This window comes from Lutjanus erythropterus, unplaced genomic scaffold (assembly GCF_056507025.1).
Source record: "Lutjanus erythropterus isolate fLutEry1 unplaced genomic scaffold, fLutEry1.hap2 Scaffold_176, whole genome shotgun sequence".
Classification (NCBI taxonomy): domain Eukaryota; kingdom Metazoa; phylum Chordata; class Actinopteri; order Lutjaniformes; family Lutjanidae; genus Lutjanus; species Lutjanus erythropterus.
In genome coordinates, this window is record NW_028146653.1 from 102,501 (window position 1) to 117,500 (window position 15,000).

The 15,000-nt window shown below is 41.8% G+C and overlaps 2 protein-coding genes across 2 annotated transcripts in view; both read left to right on the forward strand.

Annotated features, from left to right (window-relative positions):
* Nucleotides 1-6,233, forward strand: part of asb2a.1 (ankyrin repeat and SOCS box containing 2a, tandem duplicate 1) — a 6,600-nt gene extending 367 nt beyond the window's left edge. Inside the window, exons 1-8 of the mRNA XM_084714290.1 lie at nt 1-68; nt 762-872; nt 955-1,355; nt 1,489-1,734; nt 2,039-2,210; nt 2,446-3,013; nt 5,763-5,916; nt 6,068-6,233. The exon at nt 1-68 is cut by the window's left edge and continues 367 nt beyond it. Coding sequence (XP_084570416.1) covers nt 1-68; nt 762-872; nt 955-1,355; nt 1,489-1,734; nt 2,039-2,210; nt 2,446-3,013; nt 5,763-5,916; nt 6,068-6,207 — 1,860 coding nt within the window. The 3' untranslated portion in view covers nt 6,208-6,233. The remainder of the gene's footprint in view (nt 69-761; nt 873-954; nt 1,356-1,488; nt 1,735-2,038; nt 2,211-2,445; nt 3,014-5,762; nt 5,917-6,067) is intronic.
* Nucleotides 6,234-7,727: 1,494 nt separating this feature from the next.
* On the forward strand, nt 7,728-14,820 carry LOC146304077 (uncharacterized). Its single transcript, XM_084714291.1, has 4 exons — nt 7,728-7,859; nt 12,041-12,161; nt 14,227-14,350; nt 14,640-14,820. The coding sequence occupies exons 1-4, from the start codon at nt 7,809-7,811 to the stop codon at nt 14,659-14,661; spliced, it is 318 nt and encodes a 105-aa protein (XP_084570417.1). The 5' UTR covers nt 7,728-7,808; the 3' UTR covers nt 14,662-14,820.
* The last annotated feature ends 180 nt before the right edge of the window (nt 14,821-15,000 follow it).

Below are 15,000 nucleotides of genomic sequence, written 5' to 3' on the forward strand. Positions count from 1 at the left end.
CCACCTTCAGCCCAGGCCACTGCGCACTACAGTTCACCAAACCCTCCGAAGGAGCAGCCTCCTGATCCGTACGTCATCCGTTCCTGTTTTTCATTTACTGTCACATGACTGATTTTTATAAAGATAGATGACATGAAGTCAGTCCAGAACATCTGGACACACACTCACACACACACACACACTCACACACACACACACACACACACTCACACACACACACACACACACACACACACAGACACACTCACACACACACACACACACACACACACACACACACACACGATAAAAACAAAATGTTTATTCCCCTGTAGATATCTTGGACGACTTTATGTTTAAAATCAAATGGATAAAATTTAAATGTCCCATGATGTCAATAAATCACATACTATCATTCTTTTGACTGTTTTTAGACAGTTGCTGTGTAGCTAATGCTCATTTAGCTTGTCTGCTGCTAGTTAGCATGACTTACAAATAGGACAGATGCTTATAACACCCATATGTCAAATAAGAAATTAACAGTCAAATTAAGATGTGGCACAAATTTTAAAAGGATGGTGAGTCCAGTTTTCAATATGAGTGTCTTGACATTCACTAAAACCAGTCCTGCCTTGGAATAGGGTTGGTTTTAAGTCCTAGTTAAACCTCCAGTGTGAGATACTTAATAAATCCAAATTTTAAACAGTCTGGTTCTGTGTTTTGTTTGGCTGCTGTCAGGTTCTGTGCTCTAATTGGCTGCCGTCTCTGTGATGTCATGGCAGGAAGACGTTTGATGGGACGGTCAGTCGCTTCATGACGGGGTCCGGGAAGAGGATGGTGGCATACCGCCGAGCTGACGGCACCCTGGTCCACATCTTCCCAGAACCTGAGGAGTGAGTTCAGTCCCGTCATAAACCAATACCTGTCTTACCTGAGACAGGTGCAACAGGTGACTGATGGGTATTTTTCTCACAGGGAGGAGGAGCCTCTGTTCAAAGCCATCCGTGTCGGTGATGCCAGCAAAGTGAAGGCACTGGTGATGCGTCCAGGAACAAACCTGATGCTGCCCAGTAAACCGGGCTGGCTTGCCATCCACCAGGCGGCGTTTTACAGCCAGGACACCTGTCTGAAGGTGCTGCTGTCAGGTAACCAGAATCCCAGAACATATACAGCATATATACATATTCACGATAACACATCACTCCTGTGTTTGTGCTCAGCTCAGCCCGGGATGATCAACAAGCGGACAGAGCGTGGTGAGTCAGCACTGCTGGTTGCCGTAGGCAAAGACCGGCTGGGATGTGTTCAGGTGCTGCTGGAAAATGGAGCTGACCCCGACATCGCAAACTACGACCGAGAGACTCCACTCTACAGAGGTAAGACCAACAGAAAGTGATTTCATCATCCCAATAAAGTCATTGGGCTAAACGCCAGAGTCATACACTGAAATTACTCAGTAAACTCAGTTTCTGTTTTTGGGTGATCCGCCCTCTTCCTCTTCATCTGCAGCATGTGAGAGAAACAGCCCTCCCATGGTAGCGATGTTGTTGAACCGCGGTGCAGCGGTGAACACACACTGTTTTCAGGGTTGGACAGCGCTGCAGGAGGCTGCTGGTCGGAACAATGTGGAGATCTGTGAGATGCTGCTGAAGGCAGGAGCCAAACACAACCAGACCAACATCTACGGCATCACGCCACTGTTCACTGCAGCTCAGAGCGGGCAGCTCAACGCACTACGCTTCCTCATCAAACACGGTACAAGAAGGGGAGGAGTCATGTCATCGCAACTACAACTGCTGCTAACTGTTACCTGCTCCTTACTGCTAACAACTACTGTTACTGCTAAATGCTAACTGCCAACTATCTCCAGATGTTTGGGGCAAACAAATGTCGTTGCTGGTTGTTATCAACACCTTTGTTGACTTTGAACACTGTGCAGCGCCCCCTGCAGTGCAGTGATGTCAGCTCATTTTCTCCTTCTTTTAAAATACTGCGAGGTTCAGAGTTCTGTGTTCCATCAGAGAAAGACTCTGACCTCTGACCTCTCACCCCCCTGCAGGTGCAGACATTAACAGTCAGGCTGCTGATGGAGCCACCGCTCTGTATGAAGCTGCTAAAAATGGACATGAAGACATAGTTGAGCTCCTAATCTCTCAGAAAGCAGATGCCAACAAACCTGGAAAAACAGGCTTACTACCACTCCACATCGCTGCCCAGAAAGGAAATGACACGTACGCACACCGACTATAGATGATCTGAGTGACAGGAAGTCAAGTTTCTATAAAGAAATTAAAGTTCAGATGACAACAGGATTAAACTGAATTATAATAAATATGTTTGGAAAAATGAAAACAATCTTTATAATATTGATCAATCACTCACAGTAAGATTTAGTTCTGATCGGTTACTAATTGGTGTCGTCCAATCAGCTCAGGGTCTGATTCCTGCCATGTTTCCTGTTTCCAGTATCGTCTCCATGTTGATCCCAGCCACCAGTAGGGCCAGAGTCCGGCGGACTGGCATCAGCCCACTCCACGTTGCTGCTGAGCGTAACCGTGATGACATCCTGGAGTCTCTGATTGAGGCGGGCTTTGACATCAACGCACAACTGTCTGAAGAATGGTCCAAGCTGTACGAGGACCGCCGCAGCACGGCGCTCTACTTCTCTGTCATCAACAACAACATCGATGCTGTGCACATGCTGCTGGCTGCCGGTGCCGACCCAAATTTAGACATGTTCAGGCCACTGATGGTGGCGGCGAGGATGGGCTGCATCGAGACAGTCACTCTGCTGGTGGAGCATGGCGCTGACATCAACGCCTGCATCCCCACACACCCCACTGCTTTCCCCGCCATCTACATGTTCTCCATGAAGTACCTGTCCATGTTCAAGTACCTGCTGGACCATGGAGGCCATGCTCTCCCCTGCTTTGACTGTATCTATGGCAACCAACCGCATCCACCAATCAAAACTACCCGATCAGACAGGGGCAACAGAGTCCTGCCAGAGGCACAGGAGAGGAGAGGTGTTCAGGTGAGTCTGTTTATAAAATACACAACAGAATCATGGGAAACTGAGTCTGTCAAACATGTTTGAATCAGTTCTGTGATTAACAGTTCAGTGATTGATTGATTGATTGATTGATTGATTGACAGTTCTTTTTTTGGTATTTTATTTCAGTTTTACAATAACTAAATAACAGAACATGAGAAGAACAATACAAAGAAAGAAAACGTAACGTAACATAAAAACAAAAAGGCTGCCAGACTGTATTTAAGTTTACATGAGGTTTCTTTTCACTGTGAATGACAGAAGTCAACATATCATACAAAATATCACACCCAGTCAAGTAACCAGGTCTTAAGCCTCGGTGAATGTTTGGTGGCTCTGTGTCAGTACAGAGGTCGTGATTGGGTTGAATGTCTCTAGAAAAGGCTTTTGAGAGCCACTCGAAAATTGCAGTCCAAAAGTTCTGTAGTGAGGAGCAGAACCAGAACAGATGTGCAAATGATCCTTCAGTAAAATGGAATTCATTACATGCAGGAGACACTGTTGGGAATATGTGGCTCAGTTTGGTTTGTAGTAATGCGTCACCTCGAGTTGGATTAACTTGTAACTTGAGTTAATAGAACAACAATGAACAATGAAGATGACGTTGCATCTTCCCTGTGAGTCCAGGTCGTTTCACCATGCCTGCCTTATAGTATCTGCAGAAATGGAAGCAGTAAATCAATGAACAAATTTAGATACCAGCTGGTTGGAACCTGCAGGGAACAAGAGATTTTCAAGAAAGGGATGGTGGAGGGGGTGGATTCAAAAGGCGAGCACTTTTCCTTAACATAGTGCCTGACCTGAAGGCATTGAAAAAAGCGTGAGTATGGAAGATTAAATTTCAAACTTGAGTAAAAGGAGGCAAATTGGCCATAAATAAACAAATGTAGAAAAGTTCTGATGCCCTTCTCTCTCCACATTGCAAACACTCCATCCAACTGGCCAGGCCTGAATAAATGATTTTGACATATGGGATCATGTAGGGATTCACTGGGTAATTATTATTTTCAGGTCATAGTTTAGCAGAGCAATTAGCCTTTAACTGCCGGGATCTTTTCCATCCTCATCTTTCTTTACTAAAACAGAGATATTTGCTTCAGTGGACGGGAGCTTTTTGTTTCTAGAAGTGTCCCGAGTCATTCTTAAAAGACGTGGTGTGAGGACATCTCAGAAAGCTTTATAGAATTCTGGCCTGAACCCATCTGGTCCTGCAGCCTTTCCGGTGGGAAATGCCTTAATGGCTTCCTGTAACTCAGACGATGTAAAATCTGAATCCAAATTCTCCCTGAAAGTTTAATCTAGTTGTGGAAAGTGAAGCGGATCAAAAAACTTATTGAAATCTTCTTGTGTGGCTGTTGATTTAGAGGTTTAGATTTCTGAATAAACTCACTGAATTGTTTGTTGATGTCCTGTAAGTCAATGAGCATAACGCCAGATTTGGACTTTAATTTATAGATGGCTCGATTCGCTTGTTCTTTTTTTGTGAAATTGAGCCCCAAGTTTTCTGTGCTGAGTTTCAATGGCTTCAAATGTTCAAAAACTTTATCTTGCTTTATAGGGTGACCAAAACCATGAACGTTCCAAGACACCGAAAATAGGGAATCAGTTGTGTTGCTCATTTATGGAACCTTGAAGGAGTCCTGAGGTTGAGTCGCAATCAAAATAAATAAAAAAATAGTTGGATTACAATGAAACACACTTAACACTCATACTGGCAGCCAGCCACACAAAACAAAAAATCTGATCAACAGTTAACAAATATATGAACAAATCCCACATCCAACACTTCTCAGGTGAATCAGGGTTACTCTGATCCACATCTAAGACTGCAGGCCAAGAAAAACATGGAGAGAAAAAAATTCCAGTCTCTAACTGACACATACAGAACAGGACAGATTTAACAACGTAAAAAGAAAACTGTCTGTTCAGTACATGTCTAAACTCTCTTCATTCATGGTTTACAAAGTTCTTGGTCAGCAAATTCTTTGCTTTAACCATATCGTTGAATATTTTTACTTGCCCTTGTTGATGCACATGGAGCCCCGCCAGGAAGCGCAGCCACTGCAGCACATCACAGAAACTCCGCCGTTGCTCTGTGATGTAGTCAGAGAAAATTAGGATGCAGTGACCTCCATAATCCAGCAGGTGCTGCCTGCTGAGCCACTGGATCTTCTCTTTCTCCTGTGCGAAATGCACCTGTGCAATTATCGTGCGGCGTCTGGAGCGTCTGGTGGTTTGAGCTGTTGTGTGCAATGTGCCCTGTCAGTGACGACGGGCTCGTTAACGCTGTCGTCCCGCAGCAGCTCGGGAATCAGGCTGGAGACAAATTCTGCTGGTTTACCTTCTGGGACCCCGACAGTCTTTGTGTTGTTACTCCTGGATCTCCTCTTGAGATCTGACAGCTTTGCACACAGTTTTTTATTTTCTTGCTGCAGCTCGTTAACCTGCTGTTCACGGTCCACTGCTTGATTTTCAGCGGTGGACCGTCTCTCAGTCAGCTCCTGCCGGGCGAACGACAGATTCTGGAAAACACTCCAAGAGCTCGTTTGACATTTCCTGCCTCATAAACTCGTCTTCGTCTTCGGCTGAAGACGCGTCTGGAGTCTCCTTGCTAGCTTGGTCACAGCTAGCGGTGGCACCTACAAGTGGGCAAGGAGCTCACTTCACAGTTCTGTGATTGATTGATTGATTGATTGATTGATTGATTGACAGTTCTGTGATTGATTAACAGTTCTGTGAGATGATCTCGGCCCCCAGTATCTGTCGGTGGGCGGGGCCGATCATTGATGTCCTGTTAGACTACGTTGGTCATGTGACTCTCTGCTCCAGACTGTTGGAACACCTGGACAGTTACTCCGGCTGGACAGGAATCAGAGACAAAGCAGGTGGGTCAAAAAATGGTAAAGTGATAATTAAGTAAACATGAAGAAGAGTTTGCATCAGCAGTTTGTTTCATATTAATCCACTGATTGTACTGAATTATCTTATAGTTTCCCAGTGGTCTGACAGTTTTTTACTGGTTCATCTGGTTTCCAGCTCCTCCGCGGCCGCTGCTGCAGCTGTGCAGACTGGAGATCCTTAAGCTGGTTGGACGTTGTCGTCTGAATAAGTTGCCACTTCCTGGAGGTCTGATTCGCTTCCTTAAACACCAGGAGGCTCCTGTGGATGACTGCTGACTCGTTCACCAGAGGGACAGCATCGATTCTTAATCAATGATTAATGATCAATTATTGATTAGTGGCTGCAGATATTCTTCACATGATGAAAACATGAACAGACTGAATGAATCCACACCTCCTTTTTTGTTGTTGTTTTTTCTTGTCACAAGTCAATCCAGGATTTTCATGACACATCCCTGGTGTTTCCAGGTGTTTCCAGGTGTTTCCAGGTGTTTCCAGGTGTTTCCAGGTACGGGCTGAAACTTTATCTGTTATTCCTGCAGTGTTTTGGTTCTCATTTTTCTGCTCTGTAAGTCAAATAAAAACGTCCCCAGTAGCGCTGCAACTAACAGTTATATAATTGTCAGTTAATCTATTGATTGTTTTCCTGACTAATTAATTAATGTATCCTGTCACAGTCTAGTCAGTGAAAAAATCGGTCTAAGATCCATTATTGATCAGTCTGTTGATCAGGCTCTTGATTCGATGTCTGTGGCTGTTGGTCAAAATACAAAGCAAAGCATCACAGTTTGACTCAGTGTGGCCAAAAGTAAACCACGGATTATTCTGACAGTACATGAACGCAGCATTAGTGTCAGATCTGTACCTGGGTTCTTCTGCTGACTCTCTCTCTCTTTCACACACACACACACACACACGCACACGCACGCGCACGCACGCACGCACGCACACACGCACACGCACACACACACACACACACACACAGTCACACACACACACACACACACACACACACGCACACGCGCACGCGCACACGCGCGCACACACACACACACACACACACACACACACACACACACACACACACACACAGTGTGCTCAGTGATATTTATGTGGAGCTCTCAGACTCTCAGGCTGGTGATCAATTAGTTTAATGATCAGCTATATAAGTAATAGTCACAAAGTGATGATGTCACAGTGATGGATTTTTAATGAGATGATGTCATGTCTGTATGTGTGTGTTAATTAAACAGTGGGACAGTTTTATAGTCAGCTGCAGTCACACTCTGGTCACTCATCATTAATCAATAATCACCCACTGACCACTGAGCTCACAGTGAGTTCATAGCTTTAACAGTCAGAGTCTGTTTATACAGCAACATTCAATCACACGTAGTCAGTCAGGACGGTGTTATAACACATTATAACACATTATAACACATATATTTCATGTTTAAATGACTGATGGTCATTGTCAATGCAGGGTTACATTAGATCAGATTAGATACATTTATATTATATTATATTATATTATATTATATTATATTATATTATATTAGCAAACGTGGACTATAATTGTCAGACATTAAGTTGTGTTTGAGTGTTATTGTGTTTGGATGAAATGTTGAATCTGTTGTTATTGATCGTTTCCAGGCTGGACTCATATCAATGGACATTTTTTTTAGATGTATTATCACCTTCATTCTTCATTAGTGCTTCAGTTGAGCAGCAGGCTGACTAACATATGTGAAGCTGGAAATACCCAGCTGCTCCTGAACGCAGCAGTAGTAGTCTCACTCCTCCTGGTTCCACTGAGACTTAAACCCACATAAAGCACAGCAGAACTGTGTGCAGAGCATCATCGTCACTCTGGACTGATGAAGATGATCATGAGTTTTTTCCTTGTGGTTCTCTTCAGGTTCTTTCAGGTGAGATCTGATTAACTCTGTTAATTAACATATCATTAATTAGTCATTAGGAATATATAATATGTTGTGAGTTGATGTGCAGATGTTCTGATGTTCATCCTTCAGTCTGTTCTGTTTATATTCAGAACGATTTTGTCTGATTCACCTGAACTTATTATGAATCTGATCTAGTGTAACTTCTGAAACGTTTCTGTTTCAACTTGAGTGAAATTAATAAACATTTTACAAAAATACTGTGAGAGACATGAAGAGAATAAAATATGTTCAATCAACTGATTCAGATCAATCAAATCGATCAGATTGATCAGTTCATTTAAAAGTTTAATGTTTGTTCATGTAAACATGGAATTAATCCTGACGTGTCATCAGACCCACACAGGATCACAGACTTTAAACAGATGCTGACTGTCAGTGAACACCTCACCAGATGTTTTGTTCATGTTTGTTTATGCATCGAAGTGATAACTGTTTGAAATTGATCATTGATCATTGATCATTGATCACTGATCATTGATCATTAGTAGTTTCACAGATTAATTTTGAACTGTTAAATCTGTGGTTCAGCTAAAATCTACTGAATATTGATCCCATCTTGTCTGATGTTTTAATGTTTTGGAACAACGACACGTTCTATATGAAACCCAGTCAAACTGTTTCCTGTTGCATGTTGGGCCATTTGAGTGATTAGCATAATATTTATGTCATTACAATCCATTTATGTATTTTTACAAAAAAACTTCTTAGTCACGCTCTGAATTTACTCGTCAAATGCTCTTTTGGTCATTTCCTGTCCAGGTAAAGTTGGACACAGAGTGGACCAGAGAGAACACGTCACTGTAGGTGACATGTGTCTGCGTCAGAGGCTGTGACATCATCAATCACACATACAACATTCAGCGGTTACAAACACAGCAGGACTCTGCGTCACGATGCACCAACAGTTTACATTCAAATATTAAAATAGAAAAGCTCAGCTGTCGTGAAGGAAGCAGCTAGTAACCCTGTTTAGTTGAATTCATTTTTCTGGATGGATGGTAACCATGTTCTCCATGTTCTCCATGTTCTCTGTGTTCTCTGTGCTCTCTGTGTTCTCTTTGTTCTCTGTGTTCTCTGTGTTCTCCATGTTCTCTTTGTTCTCCATGTTCTCTTTGTTCTCTGTGCTCTCTGTGTTCTCTGTGTTCTCCATGTTCTCTTTGTTCTCCATGTTCTCTGTGTTCTCTGTGCTCTCTGTGTTCTCCATGTTCTCTTTGTTCTCCATGTTCTCCATGTTCTCTTTGTTCTCTGTGTTCTCTGTGCTCTCTGTGTTCTCCATGTTCTCTGTGCTCTCTGTGTTCTCCATGTTCTCTGTGCTCTCTGTGTTCTCCATGTTCTCTTTGTTCTCCATGTTCTCTTTGTTCTCTGTGCTCTCTGTGTTCTCCATGTTCTCTTTGTTCTCCGTGTTCTCCATGTTCTCTGTGCTCTCTGTGTTCTCCATGTTCTCTTTGTTCTCCATGTTCTCCATGTTCTCTGTGTTCTCTGTGTTCTCTGTGCTCTCCATGTTCTCTGTGTTCTCCATGTTCTCCGTGTTCTCTGTGTTCTCTGTGTTCTCTGTGCTCTCTGTGTTCTCCATGTTCTCTTTGTTCTCCGTGTTCTCTTTGTTCTCTGTGTTCTCTGTGCTCTCTGTGTTCTCTTTTTTCTCTGTGTTCTCTGTGTTCTCCATGTTCTCTTTGTTCTCCATGTTCTCTTTGTTCTCTGTGCTCTCTGTGTTCTCTGTGTTCTCCATGTTCTCTTTGTTCTCCATGTTCTCTGTGCTCTCTGTGTTCTCTGTGTTCTCCATGTTCTCTGTGTTCTCCATGTTCTCTGTGTTCTCTGTGCTCTCTGTGTTCTCCATGTTCTCTGTGCTCTCTGTGTTCTCCATGTTCTCTTTGTTCTCCGTGTTCTCTTTGTTCTCTGTGTTCTCTGTGCTCTCTGTGTTCTCTTTTTTCTCTGTGTTCTCTGTGTTCTCCATGTTCTCTTTGTTCTCCATGTTCTCTTTGTTCTCTGTGCTCTCTGTGTTCTCTGTGTTCTCCATGTTCTCTTTGTTCTCCATGTTCTCTGTGTTCTCTGTGCTGTCTGTGTTCTCCATGTTCTCTTTGTTCTCCATGTTCTCCATGTTCTCTTTGTTCTCTGTGTTCTCTGTGCTCTCTGTGTTCTCCATGTTCTCTGTGCTCTCTGTGTTCTCCATGTTCTCTGTGCTCTCTGTGTTCTCCATGTTCTCTTTGTTCTCCATGTTCTCTTTGTTCTCTGTGCTCTCTGTGTTCTCCATGTTCTCTTTGTTCTCCGTGTTCTCCATGTTCTCTGTGCTCTCTGTGTTCTCCATGTTCTCTTTGTTCTCCATGTTCTCTGTGTTCTCTTTGTTCTCTGTGTTCTCCATGTTCTCCATGTTCTCTGTGTTCTCTGTGTTCTCTGTGCTCTCCATGTTCTCTGTGTTCTCCATGTTCTCCGTGTTCTCTGTGTTCTCTGTGTTCTCTGTGCTCTCCATGTTCTCTGTGTTCTCCATGTTCTCTTTGTTCTCTGTGCTCTCTGTGTTCTCCATGTTCTCTTTGTTCTCCATGTTCTCCATGTTCTCTTTGTTCTCTGTGCTCTCTGTGTTCTCCATGTTCTCCATGTTCTCTGTGCTCTCTGTGTTCTCTGTGCTCTCCATGTTCTCTGTGTTCTCCATGTTCTCCGTGTTCTCTGTGTTCTCTGTGTTCTCTGTGTTCTCCATGCACAATACTGCACACTTTTGTTGTCAAAATTTTCTAAATAAAAACCACAGATTAGAATTTGCCAGGATCAGACAGGATGAACTGCTTCTTCTTCAAACTTCACCAGACGGAACCATCAACAGACGGAACCATCAACAGACGGAACCATCAACTGACTGAACCATCAACAGACCGAACCATCAATGGACTGAACCATCAACAGACTGAACCATCAACTGACTGAACCATCAACAGATGGAACCATCAACAGACGGAACCATCAACTGACTGAACCATCAACAAAATGAACCATCAACTGACTGAACCATCAACAGACTGAACCATCAACAGACCGAACCATCAATGGACTGAACCATCAACAGACTGAACCATCAACTGACTGAACCATCAACAGACGGAACCATCAACAGACGGAACCATCAACAAAATGAACCATCAACTGACTGAACCATCAACAAAATGAACCATCAACTGACTGAACCATCAACAGACTGAACCATCAACAGACCGAACCATCAATGGACTGAACCATCAACAGACTGAACCATCAACAGACCGAACCATCAATGGACTGAACCATCAACAGACCGAACCATCAATGGACTGAACCATCAATGGACTGAACCATCAACAGACCGAACCATCAATGGACTGAACCATCAATGGACTGAACCATCAACAGACCGAACCATCAATGGACTGAACCATCAACAGACCGAACCATCAATGGACTGAACCATCAACAGACCGAACCATCAATGGACTGAACCATCAACAGACTGAACCATCAACTGACTGAACCATCAACAGATGGAACCATCAACAGACGGAACCATCAACTGACTGAACCATCAACAAAATGAACCATCAACTGACTGAACCATCAACAGACTGAACCATCAACAGACCGAACCATCAATGGACTGAACCATCAACAGACTGAACCATCAACTGACTGAACCATCAACAGACGGAACCATCAACAGACGGAACCATCAACAAAATGAACCATCAACTGACTGAACCATCAACAAAATGAACCATCAACTGACTGAACCATCAACAGACTGAACCATCAACAGACCGAACCATCAATGGACTGAACCATCAACAGACTGAACCATCAACAGACCGAACCATCAATGGACTGAACCATCAACAGACCGAACCATCAATGGACTGAACCATCAATGGACTGAACCATCAACAGACCGAACCATCAATGGACTGAACCATCAACAGACCGAACCATCAATGGACTGAACCATCAACAGACCGAACCATCAATGGACTGAACCATCAACTGACTGAACCATCAATGGACTGAACCATCAACAGACCGAACCATCAATGGACTGAACCATCAACAGACCACATACACATTGCTGTACACACATTAATTTATGAAAACACACCCTCTGATCTACCTTCTATTTCCTGTCTGACCATGTGCAGGTGAGCTGGGGGGTGTGTCCAGCTGTTGGCATGGAGTTGAGCTGCAGATGTTGTTCTTACATGATGTTACCTCCACCCCCTCCTCTTCCTCCCCCTCCTCCTCCTCACACAGAACTTACAGGTAAACACTCACCTGAAGGACCAAAGTTTGTTGTTGACCTCAGGAAGAGGATGTTGTTTGGACACATTTCAACATATGTCTGGACAGGTGCCTGAACACATGTGTTTAAACATGTCTGGACAGATGTATGGCCAGATGTTTGGGCAGATGTTTAGACATGTTTGGACACGTGTCTAAAAATGTTTGGACAGATGTATTTCAGATTACCTGTGTGGGTGGGACTAGACCCTCTTTGAGTGACAGCTGAGTCTTTTATTTTGATGTGACAGTTTAATTAGTTGCAGTGAGGAGGATGAGACGTGAAAATGACAGACAACACCTCCACAAAACCGTCCAATCAGTCCTCCACATTAATCATGTGATCAGCTGAGAGATGATTCCAGCCAATCACAGCCTGCTTCCTGTCAGCTGACGTTTCTTTAATCCTGACTGTAGGTGATAATCTGACCTCCTCCATCCTGTCAGATTATACTGATGATCACATGACTGATGTGTTTCTGACAGTTTCATCAGTCCTCTGTTGTCCTCTGTTGTCCTCTGTTGTCTTCTGTTGTCCTCTGTTGTCCTCTGTTGTCCTCTGTTGTCTTCTGTTGTCCTCTGTTGTCCTCTGTTGTCTTCTGTTGTCCTCTGTTGTCCTCTGTTGTCTTCTGTTGTCTTCTGTTGTCCTCTGTTGTCTTCTGTTGTCTTCTGTTGTCCTCTGTTGTCTTCTGTTGTCCTCTGTTGTCCTCTGTTGTCTTCTGTTGTCCTCTGTTGTCCTCTGTTGTCTTCTGTTGTCCTCTGTTGTCCTCTGTTGTCTTCTGTTGTCCTCTGTTGTCCTCTGTTGTCCTCTGTTGTCGTCTGTTGTCGTCTGTTGCTGTTTGTTTTGTCTGCCTTCGTCTCTGAATTAGACGACACACAAATACGTTTGAAAAATATATAAAACAAAAGTCAAAGAGGAAAATAAAAACATTTTAAAGAAATAAAATTCTCTGATTAAAGTCTGTTTTAATCACCGACACTAAGAATTTGATGTCAGTGGAACCAGAACTTAAACTTAATACAAGTTTTTTCTATAACGATTATTTTCATTATCACTGTCAGTCAATCTTGCGATCATTTTCTTGATCATTTGATTAGATATTTGTTCCAGACGATGTAAAAAATATTGAACTATGTCCATCAGTTTGTCCAAGACGTCCTTACATTGAAGAAGATAGAATCAGAGAATTTTGATTTTATTTTTCTTAAAAAAAAAAAAAAAGACTCAAAACGATAATTCTTTTTTCAAAATGTTTGGTAATTAGTTTAATAATTGATTATCAATTGATTGTTTGATTGATTGTTGCACCTCTATGTCATTCAAAGTATTTCATAATAATCTCCAAACTCTTCTGTGTTTTTCCAAAAACTGGAGAAAATGAAGTTTTCATCCTGCGATTTCTAACTTCCACACCTGTTTTTTATCTGTTTATTATAATAACAGTTATTGTTGCTGTTTCTCTTTTTTTTATCAGCCTCGTCCATTTTATTGACTTTTTTTAAAGTTACGTTTGGGCTTTTTTGCTTTTTTTTATTAGATAAGACAGCTGAAAAGCAGACAGGAAAGGAGGTGCAGGCGGGACTCAAACCAGCGGATGCTGCAGAGGACTAATAGGGACGGACGCTCTGAGCTGCAGCTCCGCCCACATTTTATTTATGTATTTTGTGGTTTTACTTGTTGAGTTATTGAGACTGAAGTGACGCGAGAGGAAGCAGGATGAGTGACTGAGCAAATGGAAAATGACGAACAGTGGATGAATGAAAGATTTCTAAGAGAATTAAAACTAAAACTGGAACAGCAACAATTAGTCAATTAGATTAATCAATTATTAACTGATTATTAAATTTGTGACCAGTTAATCCTTTTAAGTGTTTTTTAAAGGAGAAAAGTTAAAATCAATAAACTTTGTGTTGTGACTCTTCAAACTCAAATTATCATCAGACGTGAAATTCACATGGTGACCAGCAGGGGGCAGAATCTGTTCCCACACAAACTCTGAGACGGGCTGCTTCTTCTTCATGTGTTCATGTTGTTGTTGTGTTTCAGTGGCGCCATCTGCTGGTCCAGATGTGAACTTTGAACATCTGCTGTTGCTCAAGTTCTTCATTGTCTCAGCTTCATTTCTCTTCTCACTGATCGTCTTCACTGTGTGTTATAAAGTCATCAAGAGGTGGGTCATTACATTTTATTATCATTATTATTATTATTATTATTATTATTATTATTATTATTATAATTATTATAATTATTATAATTATTATTATTATTATTATTATCATTATTATCATTATTATTATTATTATTATTATTATTATCATTATTATCATTATTATTATCATTATTATTATTATTATTATTATTATTATCATTATTATCATTATCATTATTATTATTATTATTATTATTATTATTATTATTATTATATTTGTAAACAACAGCCTGCTGTGTCTTGTCCACAGAGATCCAACTGTCTGCACATAAAGACTCAACATTAACCCTGTCTGGAGACACCTTCACTATCATCATCATCATCATCATCATCATCATCATTATTGTCATGCTAGTTTATATATTTCACTCTGTTTTCTGTAACCATCAGCATCATATTCTATATTTTATGCAGATTGATTTCCTACACTTCTACCACATTAAAGTGTCTCCATGTTATTAACTTTTTGTCAGAAATGTTTTATAAAATCTCTTCATAAACTCAAAGAAACACTTTTTCTTTGTTTTAATATCAAGACGTTTTATCAGTGTTGTAGCATCAAACACATTAAACTGGATTAAACTGGAATTGATTTATGTTCTACATGATTA

Bases quoted from the DNA above. Each gene is read 5' to 3' on its own strand.
- LOC146304077 (XM_084714291.1), top strand. From the start codon at position 7,809: ATGAAGATGATCATGAGTTTTTTCCTTGTGGTTCTCTTCAGGTTCTTT. The intron at 7,860-12,040 runs GTGAGATCTGAT...GACCATGTGCAG, and splicing joins TTCTCTTCAGGTTCTTTCAG to GTGAGCTGGGGGGTGTGTCC. The intron at 12,162-14,226 runs GTAAACACTCAC...GTTGTGTTTCAG, and splicing joins TCCTCACACAGAACTTACAG to TGGCGCCATCTGCTGGTCCA.